The 17,229-nt window shown below is 37.5% G+C and overlaps 1 protein-coding gene across 1 annotated transcript in view; it reads right to left on the minus strand.

The window, feature by feature from the left end:
- LOC128641079 (FRAS1-related extracellular matrix protein 1-like) overlaps positions 1 to 17,229 on the minus strand; it is a 393,612-nt gene that overhangs the window by 283,173 nt on the left and 93,210 nt on the right. Inside the window, exons 14-15 of the mRNA XM_053693633.1 lie at positions 13,829 to 14,037; positions 7,812 to 7,905 (exon numbers count right to left, since the gene is read on the minus strand). Of these exons, the coding sequence (XP_053549608.1) occupies positions 7,812 to 7,905; positions 13,829 to 14,037 (303 nt within the window). The remainder of the gene's footprint in view (positions 1 to 7,811; positions 7,906 to 13,828; positions 14,038 to 17,229) is intronic.

Here is a 17,229-nt window from a genome sequence, read left to right on the forward strand (position 1 = left end):
CCGTGAGAAACGAGAGAGCACACTGAATTTGTAGACCGATCAGGCTTACGACTATATGAATATGCAGTCCGTTACTGCGTGTAAAGCACAGATCGAGTGCTTATCCTCAGGGGGTTTCCCTGTGTAATCCGTTAAAATCAAAGTCATCGAACACTGGTACAGTACCTTGCTCCTGATGGAGATTGTAGGGGTTATTGCTGGATCTTACCAGTGTACCTTGTAAGTATTCTACTCGGCCTTACACTCAGATGCGTGTTGCTGACATGTCTTTTTCAAGATAAAGCAGTCCTAAAACATACTTAGAAATGCTCTTGGTGTCCCTAATTGGTGGAGCAAAAACAGTACTTATAAAAGGTGTTATATCAATAAACCAAAAAGTTGTGAATAACCTATTATACATAGTATTGATATAAGGTTTTCAATGATTGTACATAATATACCTTACATATAGAGAATAGAGGTAAAGAGTAAAGCATAAGTTAAAAAATATATACTGTTGCTAGTTTTTATACATAAAAATGAATCAAACAAAAGCCTAATCTAGCTTAATCTAAAAGAAAAGGTGATACACCCAATTCTGAATTTAAGCCTTTAGGGAATAGGGAATTATATTTATAAATCAGCTCCGCCTCTTTCAGGAGTAGACGTTTTCTATGTTTCCCCTCTCCAATTGGGTTTAACAATGCATAGGCCCCAGTATTTTAGATCACTAGTTTTCCCTTTATCGATCTCTTTGAAATGTTTATATAGCTGGGTTTGTTTCTCTATACTTATTCTCTAATTTAATCCCTCAGTTTCCTCTTTGTTTCACGAAGTACAGTAAATTACATGTGCATTGTAATACATAAATTACTTCCTTACTTGAACATCTGATGAGATCTTTAATAACAAACTCCTCCCCTGTAGTAGGTATAATTGAAGGATCTTTTCTTGATACTATGTTGGCATACCTTGCAAGAGTAACAAGGAAAGAAGCCTGAAATTCTGCTCCCAAAGAGATCCTTATCAATGTTCCTACTCTTTCCCTTGTTACTTCTCAGTTCACTTGGTGCTAGTACAGACTTTACATTTTTGGCCTTTCTGAAAATTAATTTAGGTTCTGGTATGAGGCTATCACCTACAATCGGGTCTGCTTTAAGTAAGTGCCAGTGCTTTCTAATTATCTTTCTGATCACACTGTGATCTGCACTAAAATCTGTGATAAAAAGGTCCTTCTATTACATCATTTATATTTTCCTTAATTTCAATTTGTTCATATAATAGAAGGAATTCTCTATTGGTATCTCTTGCTCTGTCCACCGCCTTGCTAACATTTCCATCCCCATAACCCCTATCATTACATTTGACTTTCAAAATCTTCTATTCTGGAACAGTTCTTTCTATTTCTCAGACATTGTCCCATAGGGATATTGTCCTTCCATTTTCTTAGGTGGCAACTGTCAGCAGGAATGTAACTATTTGAATCCACCTTCTTAAAGTGTGTCTTTGTTTCAATATTATTCTCAATAACTAGAATTTCAAGATCAAGAAAGACTATCAATTTCTAGCTATAGTCATATGTGAATCTTAGCCCTTTATTATTGGAATCCATATTTTCTAATACATTTTGTAACTCTGTTTCAGGACCTTTCCAAATTATTAAAATGTCATCAATATATATTTTGTATAGCACAAGGTTTGCACCAAAGCCACCTTCCTGGAAGAAATTGTCCTCTCTATCTCCCATTAATAAGTTTGAATAGCTTGGTACAAACCTTGTGTCCATCTCCGTTCCCTTCAATTTGAAGATAAAACTCATCGTTGAATACAAAATAGTTGTGCTAAAGGATGAAGTTTATGCTTTTCAATAAAATCTCTCTCTGTTCCTCTTTTATATGTGTGTTCTTATTGAGGAAGTTCTCTACCGCTTTTAGGCCCATCTTATGGTCATTGATCGTATATAACAATGTTACATCACATGTAGCTATAAACATATTTTCTTCCCATTCTATGGTGTTTAGCATATTAAGGACCTGAGTGGAGTCTCTAAGATAGGAGTTTAGGTTTCTCACATATCTCTTTAGGAAATTATCCACGTATTGAGATATGTTAGATGACATAGCTCCAATCCCTGAGATTATTGGCTGTCCTGGTGGATTATTAAAGTATTTATGGATTTTTGGCAAGAAGTAAAAGATTGGAATTTTTGGATGTTTTGGGGATAGAAATGCAAACTCTTTCTCATTTAGTATTCCTAACTACTTGCTATGTAGTAACATTCTATTTAATTTTGCCACATAATTACTTCTATAATTCTATACTTCTTCATAATTACTTCTATACTTCTTTGCTGGGTAAACTTATCAACAATTATGGCTTCAAATATCACCTCTATACTGATGACAGCCAGATCTACCTCTCCACCCCTGCTCTCTCTCCCTCTGTCCTTTCCCATGTCAGCGACTGCTTATCTGTATTTTTTCCTGGATGGCCTCTCACCACCTAAAGATTAACATGTCCAAGACTGAGCTCCTTCTTATCCCCCCTCAAGCTCTACACCAACTTCTGACTTCTCTATCCCTGTTGGCGGCATCACCATTTCCCCATCGCCTCAAGTCCGCTGCCTCGGAGTCACACTTGACTCAAATCTATCCTTCGTCCCCCATATCCAATCGCTTTATACATCCTGCCACAACCATCTACGCAATATTTCCAAAATTCGGCCTTTTTTGAGCGCTAACACCACAAAGCAAATAATCCACTCCCTTGTTATCTCCCGACTTGACTACTGCAATAACCTACTCGCTGGCCTTCCTCTTTCCTGCCTCTCCCCCCTTCAATCCATCCTAAATGCCTCTGCCAGGCTGATCCACCTTTCCCGACAATCTGTATCTGCTGCACCTCTCTGCAAGTCTTTTCATTGGCTCCCCATTCACAGCAGAATTAAATTCAAAATTCTCACCCTTACATACAAAGCTCTCACCAACGCTGCTCCCCTCTACCTATCCTCTCTACTACACAAGTATACTCCAGCCTGTCCACTAAGATCCAACAATGACCTGCTCCTTGCATCCGCAACCATCACCTCCTCTCATGCTAGACTGCAGGACTTCTGTCATGCAGCACCTACTGCCTGGAACACTCTCCCTCCTGCTGTCAGACTTTGCCCTAACCTGTCTTCCTTTAAATGTTTCCTGAAGACTTTTCTATTCAGGGAAGCCTACCACCCAACTCAATAAATTAATTTCACTTACCTAACGTTTCCCTCCTCTAACTCTGTATTAACATCTTTCTCAATCTTGCAGTCCTCACCTCCTGTTTCTCAACCTCCTACCCTTCTAGATTGTAAATTCCCACAGGAATAGGGCCCCAATCCCTCCTGTATGTGTTTGTAAATTTTGTCCTGTCTCTGACAAGTCTTGTATTGTTTTATTTAAATGAATTGTATCCATGGACAGTGCTGCGGAATATGTTGGCGCTTCATAAATAAAGTATAATAATAATAATAATTATTATTATTATTAGTGGGATTTAAATCTATTTTCCTATACTTTTTATTATCACTTAATAATCTTACTGCCTCATTTACATGGTGTCCATGGTGAATTTGCCGCCTCCCTTATCAGCTGGCTTTAAAGTGACATTATTATTTCTCTGTAACTGTTCTATGATTATTCTGTCTTTCTTAGGTTATTTTGGGCATAATTAGATGGTTTACATTTCCTTAGATCTTTTAATACCATTAATTCAAATGCCTCTAAATGTGTTCCTTTTGCGAAAGTAGGATTAAAAGTTGATTTCTCACTAAGGTTAGTATGTATATATGTATCAGTTTGACTGCTGACATTTGGCCCTGACCTTTCAAGGGGATGTTTCATGATGAATCTTTTTAGTGTAAGAATCCTGACAATTTTTTTTATGTGTATATGAGTATTAAATTTGTTTAGCCTTGTGGTATGATCAAAAGAGAGTCCTAGTTCCAGAATCATTTTCTCTTCCTCTTTTAGCTCTGTGCTACTGATATAAAGATACCATGCTCCTTATGTATTACCTCCATATTTTCGCCTCATTTTCTAGATCCACTCCCTCTTGTTCCTCTAGAGGTCTTTTTTTATTTGTTTACCCATATTCTCCCTGGGTCCTGTCTGCGCAAGTCTCTTGAAGTGCCCTCTTTTAAAGGGCTCTTTCCTAATAAATGTATATTTCATTGTTGGTGTATTATTGGTATTCTTATCTATCAGGTACTGTGCAATGTGTATTATGTCTCCAATTGTTTCTATATGAACTGTTAAAGCTATTATGATAATATCCCTCTCTCCTAGGGGGGCATCTATGCTAATTATATTGGACTTGTCTCCAAGAATCTTGTGGGTGTCTATCAAAATTACATGAATAAAAGCTCCCTACTCTTTTTTGTTCAATGTTCAGTATGGTTCTTTTCTTTCCTTCTTTTTAGTATGTTCTTCAATCCATTGTTTTTTCTCATCAATAGTATCAACTGATACTGATTTAGGTAAGCCTGATGAAACAGCCTGTGTGCTGAGAAACGCTTCACTTGTTTTTACTTGTTTTTACTTGTTTTTACTAGTAAATATAATACTTTATTAAAACACACTTGCTCTTGTGCATTTTGTGGACCAATTTATTTTGGCCCAATTTATTGGACACCTGCTGACTGCTTCCTGCGGATACCCCGTCTAAAGTCTGTTGGGTGACTACATTGATCCCATCCTGCTTGAATAGCATCACTGTAGATGCTATATCAAATGTGAGTATATTACTTTAAACACTGTAATATATCCTGGTCCAAACTTTACTAGGCCATATAGGCACCTCTGTGTCTCTCTATATATCCACTACAGATTACTCCACTTTATCCTAGAGGTCGGTCTGCTGGGTGACTGTGATTGATCCCAGGCTGCTTCTATTGCACTGATTGAGGTGCTCCCTGAATTGTGAGTTTGCATTAACACGACTAGATCATATACATTGTGTTGAACAAACAATATTGGGCCATGTGGCGCATCTGTCTCTATCTTGTCTTGTAGATCATCTTTTTTTGTTTGTTTACCCATATTCTCCCTGGGTCCTGTCTGCGCAAGTCTCTTGAAGTGCCCTCTTTTAAAGGGCTCTTTCCTAAAAAATGTATATTTCATTGTTGGTGTATTATTGGTATTCTTATCTATCAGGTACTGTGCAATGTGTATTATGTCTCCAATTGTTTCTATATGAACTGTTAAAGCTATTATGATAATATCCCTCTCTCCTAGGGGTGCATCTATGCTAATTATATTGGACTTGTCTCCAAGAATCTTGTGGGTGTCTATCAAAATTGCATGAATAAAAGCTCCCTACTCTTTTTTGTTCAATGTTCAGTATGGTTCTTTTCTTTCCTTCTTTTTAGTATGTTCTTCAATCCATTGTTTTTTCTCATCAATAGTATCAACTGATACTGATTTATTAGTGGTTAGGGCTACGTTTGTCTGTTGCTTAATATCCATATCCCTTTCCATTTTCTTCCACTTCGTTTTAAGTAGGTCTTTATTTAAAGCATCAAGAAAGGCCAACAAATGTAAAGTCTGTACTAGGACCAAGTGAACTGAGAAGTAACAAGGGAAAGAGTAGGAACATTGATAAGGATCTCTTTGGGAGCAGAATTTCAGGCTTCTTTCCTTGTTACTCTTGCAAGGCATGCCAACATAGTATCAAGAAAAGATCCTTCAATTATACCTACTATAGGGGAGGAGTTTGTTATTAAAGATCTCATCAGATGTTCAAGTAAGGAAGTAATTTATGTATTACAATGCACATGTAATTTACTGTACTTCGTGAAACAAAGAGGAAACTGAGGGATTAAATTAGAGAATAAGTATAGAGAACAAACCCAGCTATATAAACATTTCAAAGAGATCGATAAAGGGAAAACTAGTGATCTAAAATACTGGGGCCTATGCATTGTTAAACCCAATTGGAGAGGGGGAAACATAGAAAACGTCTACTCCTGAAAGAGGCGGAGCTGATTTATAAATATAATTCCCTATTCCCTAAAGGCTTAAATTCAGAATTGGGTGTATCACCTTTTCTTTTAGATTAAGCTAGATTAGGCTTTTGTTTGATTCATTTTTATGTATAAAAACTAGCAACAGTATATATTTTTTAGCTATACTTTACTCTTTACCTCTATACTCTACATGTAAGATATATTATGTACAATCATTGAAAACCGTATATCAATACTATGTATAATAGGTTATTCACAACTTTTTGATACCACCTTAAATTGGTTTATTGATATAACACCTTTTATAAGTACTGTTTCTTGCTCCACCAATTAGGGACACCAAGAGCATTTATAAGTGTGTGTTAGGACTGCTGGACTTCATCTTGAAAAAGCCCTCAGGCAGGGAGAAACACGTTGATGTGCAGCAGTTAAGTATACCTAAACACTGGGAAAGTTTATCTTAGTGGGACTTTTGTGAAATCACATTTGTAACCACACTTTGTTGAAAACGGATCACTACTCAACTCATCCTGCGTGCTTTGCGCACTAAAGAGCGGATGTGGTGGATTACTATGGCTAATAACCTTTGGACCGCACTTCTTTCCTCTAAACAGACGTCTGGTGAGGTATGACGTGTCAGCAACACGCTTCTGAGTGTAAGGCCGAGTAGAATACTTACAAGGTACATTTGTAAGATCCAGCAATAACCCCTACAATCTCCATCAGGAGTAAGGTACTCTACCAGTGTTCGGTGACATTGATTTTAATGGATTACACAGGGAAACCCCCTGAGAATAAGCACTCGATCTGTGCTTTACACGCAGTAACGGACTGCATATTCATATGATCATAAGCCTGATCGGTCTACAAATTCAGTGTGCTCTCTCGTTTCTCACGGAGGGTGTGCACACAGTATATAATAGGGAACTTGTCTATGTCTTTAAATCTTTGTAAGCAATTCCTGTATGTATTCATAGGTAACTAACATTGCTCTCTTTTTATGCATATGCCTTAAATTGGCTTATCTGAGCCATATACTGTGTTTTTAGGATAAATTGTTCCTTTAGACTATATCGGAGACAACAAATTTGTTACACTGTCTATATTTTGTGATTCATAATGTCACAATATGTGCTTTTAATAAATTGCGTGTTTTAATTTTGACCACCTTTTTATTGTGGCATTTTTCTTGTTGTGGTATCTTCAGCTATCTTTTAGCGCCCTCACTTATAGTTTGTCATTAATACCAGCAGTAAGCCCGACGAGTAGAAAACCCCGTGATAAACCCCTTATCACTTGCCCGCAAACGTTTGCAATCCACTTGTAATCTGGCGCTAAGTGTATAAAGGTAAGTTACATGCAAGTGCATCTAAAGCAAAACTCCTGCTCCGAATGCAAGAGACAACATTCTGTGTTCTGTCGCATGGAGCAAGAACAAGTGACAAATGCGCACTAAGGCATGTGTGTATATTTAACAGGTAATGTGCACTATAAAAGTTACCACAAAACCTTTTTATTGTGGTAGATTTCAAATTCCTGCGCTTCAATGCAAGTTTCTCCCAGATAAGCTTTTCTCTCATGTTTGTTACATTGATTATCGTCCTCTAGACTATTTCCATTTCTATTGTGTGTATATATATATATATTCTTTCTAATTATATCCCCAGATGGTGTCTTATGATGCGACACCTTCAGATTTGTTTTCTAATCTTTTAAGTGCAAAATGATTTAGTGTAAAGAAAATCTGCTTTACAGTGTCAGAGGTAAGTTCTTAAAGGTAATTGTGTGTAACTGTGATGTATTACAGCACGGTAGAAAATGCTAAAATCACCTGCACTTTCAGCACCCCATCTGCGCTGTTAAATCCATCTGTTACTGAAAAAACTACCGTATCTTCAATTGATTCGGAATCATCATGCTGGTACCTTCAAATGAAATAACATAATAGTTATGAGAATATATAGAACAGCAGATATCTTTCCAATAAAACATGGGATTAAACATAGATAACAAAAAGGCTCTAATATAAACACTGCCTTGTTCTATTTCCTGAGACAATTTGATAAATCAGTTAAAAGGACAACAAACACACCTTGAGATTTTAATATAATAGTTTAGTTATGCATAAGGAATCAACACCTAGATTCCGAGTTGTGCCTTCGTGTTTTAATGCTGAAAAAATGGTAATTTCAGCGTTACAACAGCACTGCAGCCATTACAAGTCTTGTCGGTATAGCTGTAACGCAAGCCTTTTAGCCTGTAACGCAACGTCAGTTCCACACACGTTAAAATAATGTTTCTTTTAATGAGACTTCCATAGCGCTGCCATTACAAGTTTTACGGTGAGGCTAAAAAGCTTGCGTTGCAGCCTATACCGACAAGATCCGTTCCGCAATCTAAAAGCAGTAGTTATGAGTTTCGCGCTACAAAACTGTAACATAAAACTCATAACTAAACTGTTACAAAATGCACTAAACACCCATAAACTACCTATTAACGCCTAAACCGAGGCCCTCCCGCATCGCAAACACTATAATAAATTTATTAACCCCTAATCTGCCACTCCCGACATTGCCGCCACTAATAAAATGTATTAAGCCCTATTCCCCCACTCCCCAATATGGTCACCAATATAATAAAGTTATTAACCCCTAAACCGCTGCCCTTTTGCATAGCAAACACTTTTTAAATATTATTAACCCCTAATCTGCCGTCTGCCCACATCGCCCCCACTTTACAAAAGTTATTAAGCCCTACACCGCCGCCACTATAATAAATCTATTAACCCCTAAAGTGCAAGCCCCCCACAACGAAATATACTAAAGTAAACTATTAACCCCTAACCCGAAAGCCCCCAATATCGCAATAAACTAATTTAAACTACTAACCCCTAAACCTAACGCCCCCCTAACTTTATATTAAAATTACAATTTCCCTATCTTAAATTAAATTAAAACTTACCTGTCAAAAAACTAAGTTTAAACTAACAATTAAACTAATATAATTATTAAACTAAAATTAAACTAACTACCAATTAAAGAAAACTAAACTAAACATTAAAAAAATCCTAACACTACTCTAAAAATTACAAACTATCTAATTACAAAAAATAAAAAAGACTAAATTACCAAAAATAACAAACTCTAAATTACAAAAAATGACAAACGAAATTATCCAAAATAAAAAACAATTACACCTAATCTAATAGCCCTATAAAAATAAAAAAGCCCCCCCCCAAATAAAAAAACCCCATAGACTACAATAAACTACCAATAGCCCTTAAAAGGGCCTTTTGTGGGACATTGCCCCAAAGATATTAGCTCTTTTCCATGAAAAAAATAGAAAGAGCCCCCCCAACAGTAAAACCCACCACCCAAACAACCCGCAAAAATAAAAAACCTAATTCTTGCAGCTTCAGAGCAGGCTGATCAGTTATGGAGCAGAGGTATTTAGACCACTGCTTCATAACTGCTGTTTCCGGCAAGCCATTCAGAGCTTGATAATTCGGCCCCTTGGCTTACATATTATTCTATAGCAAGACAACAGAAATGTCTGATACTTACACAGTGTTTGTTTACTGGCTGTTTAACAGAATGTGGACAATCCACACCTTTAATTTCATTTTTAAAACATCTGCTTTAAACATTTAAACTTTTTACGCCAATGGCATAGTATTTTACTACTCTACTCCACCCACACAGCTTCTCATACACAAGGAAGAATACTCACAATTTGAAGTGCTCTAAAATAAGTGCAGTATAGGCAGATTGGGTGAATTAGAGCCCTCCAGCTAACTCCCTCCAGTAAGCACAGCTTGCTCAGGAACAGAATGTATCATTGCACAAGCATTTTGTGTGAAATACTTGTACAATGCTGCCCCCTGCACATTTGCGGCCAATTGGCCACTAGCAGGGGGTATCAATCATCCTGATCATATCTGATCGAGATGATTGCTGTCTGCCACCTCAGAGGTAGCGGACGGGTTAAGGAGCAGTGGTCTTAAGACCACTGATTCTTAACTTAACTTTCCAAGGAGCCTGAAGACGAGTGCGGAAAAAGCAGCATACGCTGCTTCTTAAATCGGCCCATAGACTCTACTAGTATCAAATAGATATATTAAATCACCAAATCAATATGATTCAGTGAAAAAAACCCTAAGGCACAGGGGATTTGTTTATTAACTCTTTAAAAACAATAATAAAATACTGCAGCGCGTGTCCTAATACAATACGCTACTACTTCTTCAGGCAGTCATTTGATTTATATTTGGTGAAGAGCTGATCCTTGATGAGGTTTTAACCTTTGGATGGAAGCCTGAACTGGTGCCTTTACAGTGGGACACATTTTTCATAAACTTTTGTATTTATTTTATTTCATTGATTTAGGGCCAAATTACAAGTAGACCACTATTTAATGCTCCCACTTGATCGTTAACTGTGCTAGAAGTAAGCTTTTTGCAAGCATTGGGTTGTGCTAGTATTACAAGTTGAAAGTAAACAGTTATCGCTCATGCGCTAACCTGACACGTATAAAAAGCCAAACTTAGAATATCGCACACATGATAACGTATTTATTTCCTCATAGACGTCAAAGGAGCAAAAAAAGTGGAAAAAACCCTAACACCCTACTTGCACTCAATTCATCGCATATAAAGCCCGATTGAATAAAATAAATAGAGAAAAAACAATTAATCTAATTCGACTCATTGAACAAATTGAAACTCACGCATATATTAGAAATTCTGACTAAAAAAACCTAGGAATTAGCTAACATTCTTAACAAAGACCTTAACAGAAAATATATGATGATGAAACAGTACGCGTATATAACCCATAATAAACCAGGGAGATCATTAGCTAGATTGGTTAAAAAAAGTCAAAAGCAGCCAATATTCTACAGATTAAAAATCAAGAAGGGATAACACAACATACATCACATGCCATAGCCTCAACTTTTAGAGACTATTTCCAAAACCTTTATAATCTACCACCATGTGCCTCGTAGAAACATATAAGCCCGCAACAGAGAGCAGAGGGTATAGACTCTTTTTTTTCTCACAACTGAAATTGCCCAAGATTACACAAGAACAGTTAGACAAACTGCAATCGCCAACAACGGAAACAGAAATAAATAACACAATCAAAAACCTTCCAACGGGAAAATCACCAGGACCAGATGGTTTTAGTTATTCCTATTACACCAAGTTTAAAACCTTATTGGTCCCACATTTGTCAGCATATTTTAATTCGATAAATGAATCATGTACCTTTACTAAATCAGCGTTGGAAGCGCACATTGTACTGATATCTAAACCAGGGAAACCTGGGCATAATCCCTCTAGCTACCGACCCATATCTTTAATTAACGCAGACGTTAAGATTTATTCTAGAATCATAGCAACAAGATTAAACACACTTATAACAGAGATTATTGAACCAGACCAAGTAGGATTTATACCTGGCAGAGAGGCGAAAGATGGCACGGTCAGGGCCTTAAACCTTATAAACTATGCACAGGAAAGAAAAATTCCGATGGTTTTATTATCAACAGATGCAGAAAAGGCCTTTGACCGTGTCAGCTGGGACTTCCTTAGACAAACACTACAACATATGGGCATAGGAGACATAACCATTAACCGTATATTCGCTATGTATAACCATCCAAGTGCAAAAATATCCCTCAACGGAATACTATCAGAACCATTTAACATATCAAATGGTACCAGGCAGGGATGCCCCCTGTCACCACTGCTATTCGCGTGTGTCATAGAAACTTTAGCAACAAAGATTAGACAAAATAAGTGTATTAAAGGACTGATTATAGGACAACAGACATATACAATATCATTATATGCAGATGACATTTTATTTACGATTACTGACCCTGTACATACTTTACGAATAATACTCCTTTCAGAATTACTCAAATTTATCTAAATCAGAAATTCTAAATATATCTCTGGAGGAGAAAATTACAAAATCGGTAAAAGACATTACACCCTTTAAATGGTGCTCTACATCTCTTAAATATTTGGGAGTTAACCTTACACCAACTTTAGATAACATATTTGTCAGTAATTATATACCCATGAAAGAAAAGATAATAAATGATTTATCCAGATGGAGAAATAAGAATATATCGTGGACAGGCAGAGTCAACTTAATAAAAATGAATGTATTCCCTAGGATTCTATACCTTTTACAAACTCTCCCTGTCCCCCTCCCTAGTAACTACATCATAGCCCTACAAAAGCCTTTGCAGATTTTACATGGAACAAGAAACACCCTAGAATAAATAGACAAATAATGATGTTACACAAAACCCAAGGTGGATTAGGCATGCCTAATTTACAAGCATATAGAACATCAATATTTTTACAAAGAATCTTAGACCTATACACACACCCATCTCATAAAAGATGGGTCCAAATAGAGCTGGATTGTATGCAGATCTCGCGTATCAGTGAACTCTGTTGGTCATTTAACACTAAGCAAAGGGTCCTGAAAACTACTAACCCCATAATTCTAGAGACCTTTGATAATTGGGAAATAACTCTAAAGCAATTCCCATTCATATATTTTAGGCCATCTCCCTTAACGTCGATGATCATGAATGGGGTATTGGACTTATCCCACTTAGCGCCAGAACAGCATGACCTCCCTGCATACTTACTTATAGACAATGAAAGAATCAAATCACAACAAACACTGATCCAACAAGGACATCAGGGTCTCGAACATTAGTACACTTATTATAGAATATATAATTTTTTTATGAGAGACCCTTTAGCTAGAAATATGACGAGACCACGCACCAACTTTGAACTACTTTGCACACAAACCTCTCCACCAAGACATACAATATAAAAATTTATAAGATCCTGACTCACACTCAACCAGGACACGTACATCCACACATGGAAAATTGGGAAAAAGATTTAGGAGTTATCATACTACCACAGACTTGCTCACAAATATTCCAAACTACATTAAAAACATCGGCACCTTCTGCCATTACTGAACTTAACCTCAAAATACTGCACAGATGGTACTATACACCCCGTAGACTTCACCGTTTGTTTCATACAACGGAAAATAGATGTTGGAGATGCGGACATGTGGGAAGTGACATGGCCCACCTATGGTGGTGGTGTTCTTCTATTCAGAACCTATGGCGACAAATTATTACAGAAATAGAGCAGATCGTTGAGACACAATTACCCTTAGACCCCTTAATTTGGCTCTTAAACAAACCACCAAGACTGAAACATAAACCGACACGAAAGCTCTTCTTTATTATGATAAATAGTATAAAATTCCTGATAGCGAAAAATTGGAAGAGTAAGGAAACCCCCGAGATCTCACTGTGGCGATAAAAAGTTTCCGAAATAATAGAAATGGAAGAGTATCATTACATAAAACACGACCAAATGTATATATACGCTGAAATCAAATTATTATGGGAGCAGTACATTGATGCACTGAGTAACTTGTGACCATATCATATTTGGACATAGTAATAATTGTATAGGATAGGCCTTACGGTAAAGTTGGGAAATTGGAGAGCATATACTACACACAAATAAAGACTACAGCTACATTCAGAATAGGTGAATATTCCGCAAGTAATAGGTTTAGATGTCTATGTATTGTTGTGGACTGTACAATGGTTTTAATATGTTAAACAGTTGAAAATGAATCAGCATGTATCGATAATCTGGAGCTGCGTCTCCAACTTTGTAATGTTTTGAATAACAAATAAAGCTGATTTTTAAAAAACAAAACAAAAAAAACAAACAAACATTTTTTATGATGAAAGATGATTGGAGAGGCAAATGTGAAAACATACCTGACTTTAAAGGTGTTAAGTTCCTCCAAACTAAACGTATCTCCTTCAGCCATCATCGTTCCATGAATTTCAATACTTCCATGCTGAGGACGTTTTTTCAGCTGAACTTTAAGTTTTTCATTTTTAGTGTCCACATCAGTAATTATAATATTTTCTCCAGTAATGAAACAACTTGCGCCTTCTTCTGTTTTTATTTGGTTGGTAAGAATCTAAAGCACAGTGAAAAACATACAAAATAAACTGATGTACTAATACATCATATTTTTAACCTCTGAATGGAACTTGATGCCCCTGTTTCCGCGCAAGCCTTCATGCTCGCCGGAAACAGCAGTTATATAGCAGTGGTCTTAATGTTGCTAGTTAACTGGTCCGTCTGCTCTGAGGGGCGGCATTGCACAAGCAGTTCACAAGGCATTCATCAATGTCTGTCGGACATGATCCACTGAGCCCTTATATGTGTGTTTGTGTGGATTTATGTACGTGTGCATCCTTGTGTGTATGTGTTTGTGTGTATGTACGTGTGTGTCTTTGGGGCCAATTTATCAAGTGTCTGGCGGACATGATCCGCTGTAGCATATCATGTCCGCCAGACATCGATAAATGTCGACAGCATATCCTGTCGGCATTTATCATTGCACAAGCTGGTGAACTGCTTGTGCAATGTCGCCCCCGCTAGAAGGGAGTGTCACTCAAACCGATCGTATAAGATTGGGCGGATTGTTGTCCGCAGCCTCAGAGGCAGCGGACGAGTTAAGGAGCAGCAGCCTTAAGACTGTTGCTTCTTAACTCCTCTTTCTGGAGAGCCTGAAGGCTGGATAAATCGGACCCAAAGTGTGTATGTATATGTATTTGTGTGTATTTATGTACTTGTGCATCTTTGTATGTGTTTGTATATGTGTGTGTTTTTGTGTATGTATCTACATGTATGTATGTGTGTGTTTATGTATGTACTACGTATGTGTCTTTGTGTGTATGTGTGTGTTTGTGTGTATGTATCTACATGTGTGTGTTTGTGTGCATGTATCTACGTGTGTGTATGTATGTATATGTGAGTGTTTATGTGTATGTATGTATGTATATGTGTGTGTTTATGTATGTACTATGTATGTGTCTTTGTGTGTATGTGTGTGTGTTTATAAGCATGTGCTATATACACTATCTCACAAAAGTGAGTACACCCCTCACATTTTTGTAAATATTTTATATCTTTTCACTGAAGAAATGGCACTTTGCTACAATGTAAAGTATTGAGTGTACAGCCTGTATAACAGTATAAATTCGCTGTCCCCTCAAAATAACTCAACACACAGTCATTAATGTCTAAACTGTTGGGAACAAAAGTGAGTACATCCCTAAGTGGAAATGTCCAAATTGGGCCCAATTAGCCATTTTTCCTTCCCGGTGCCATGTGACTCGTTAGTGTTACAAGGTCTCAGGTGTGAATGGGGAGCATGTGTGTTAAATTTGGTGTTATCGTTCTCACACTCTCTCATACTGGTCACTGGAAGTTCAACATTGCACCTCATGGCAAAGAACTCTCTGAGGATCTACAAAAAGAATTGTTGCTCTACATAAAGATGGCCTTGGCTATAAGAATATTGCCAAGACCCTGAAACTGAGCTGAAGCATAGAGGGCAAGACCATACAGCGGTTTTAGAGGACAGGTTTTACTCAGAACAGGCCTCGCCATGGTCGACCAAAGAAGTTCAGTGAACGTGCTCAGCGTCATATCCAAAGGTTGTCTTTGGGAAATAGACGTATGAGTGCTGCCAGCATTGCCGCAGAGGTTAAAGGGGTGGGGGGTCAGCCTGTCAGTGCTCAGACCATATGCCGCACACTGCATCAAAGTGGTCTGCATGGCTGTCATCCCAGAAGGAAGCCTCTTCTAAAGATGATGCACAAGAAAGCCCGCAAACAGTTTGCTGAAGACAAGCAGACTAAGGACATGGATTACTGGAACCATGTCCTGTGGTCCGATGGGACTAAGATAAACTTATTTGGTTAAGATGGTGTGAAGCGTATGTGGCAGTACAAAGACAAGTGTGTCTTGCCTATAGTCAAGCATGGTGGTGGGAGTGTCATGGTATTGGCCTGCATGAGTGCTGCCGTCACTGGGGAGCTACAGTTCATTGAGGGAACCATGAAGGCCAACATGTACTGTGACATACTGAAGCAGAGCATGATCCCCTCCCTTCTGAGACTGGGCTGGAAGGCAGTATTCCAACATGATAATGACCCCAAACACACTTTCAAGATGACCACTGCCTTGCTAAAGAAGCTGAGGGTAAAGGTGATGGACTGGCCAAGCATGTCTTCAGACCTAAACCCTATTGAGCATCTGTGGGGCATCCTCAAAGGGAAGGTGGGGGAGCGCAAGGTCTCTAACATCCACCTTCCTTGTGATGTCATCATGGAGGAGTGGAGGAGGACTCCAGTGGCAATCTTTGAAGCTCTGGTGAACTCCATGCCCAAGAGGGTTAAAGCAGTGCTGGAAATTAATGGTGGCCACAGAAAATATTGACACTTTGGGCCCAATTTGGACATTTCCACTTAGGGTGTACTCACTTTTGTTGCCAACGGTTTAGACATTAATGGCTGTGTGTTGAGTTGTTTTGAGGGGAAAGCAATTTTACACTGTTATACAGGCTGTATACTCACTACTTTATATTGTAACAAAGTGTCATTTCTTCAGTGTTGTCACATGAAAAGATATAATAAATATTTACACTGTTATACAGGCTGTACACTCACTACTTTACATTGTAGCAAAGTGTCATTTCTTCAGTGTTGTCACATGAAAAGATATAGTAAAATATTTACACTGTTATACAGGCTGTACACTCACTACTTTACATTGTAGCAAAGTGTCATTTCTTCAGTGTTGTCACATGAAAAGATATAATAAATATTTACACTGTTATACAGGCTGTACACTCACTACTTTACATTGTAGTAAAGTGTCATTTCTTCAGTGTTGTCACATGAAAAGATATAGTAAAATATTTACACTGTTATACAGGCTGTACACTCACTACTTTACATTGTAGCAAAGTGTCATTTCTTCAGTGTTGTCACATGAAAAGATATAGTAAAATATTTACACTGTTATACAGGCTGTACACTCACTACTTTACATTGTAGTGTCATTTCTTCAGTGTTGTCACATGAAAAGATATAATAAAATATTTACACTGTTATACAGGCTGTACACTCACTACTTTACATTGTAGCAAAGTGTCATTTCTTCAGTGTTGTCACATGAAAAGATATAGTAAAATATTTACACTGTTATACAGGCTGTACACTCACTACTTTACATTGTAGCAAAGTGTCATTTCTTCAGTGTTGTCACATGAAAAGATATAGTAAAATATTTACACTGTTATACAGGCTGTACACTC

The sequence above is a fragment of the Bombina bombina genome, chromosome 10, assembly GCF_027579735.1.
Source record: "Bombina bombina isolate aBomBom1 chromosome 10, aBomBom1.pri, whole genome shotgun sequence".
Classification (NCBI taxonomy): domain Eukaryota; kingdom Metazoa; phylum Chordata; class Amphibia; order Anura; family Bombinatoridae; genus Bombina; species Bombina bombina.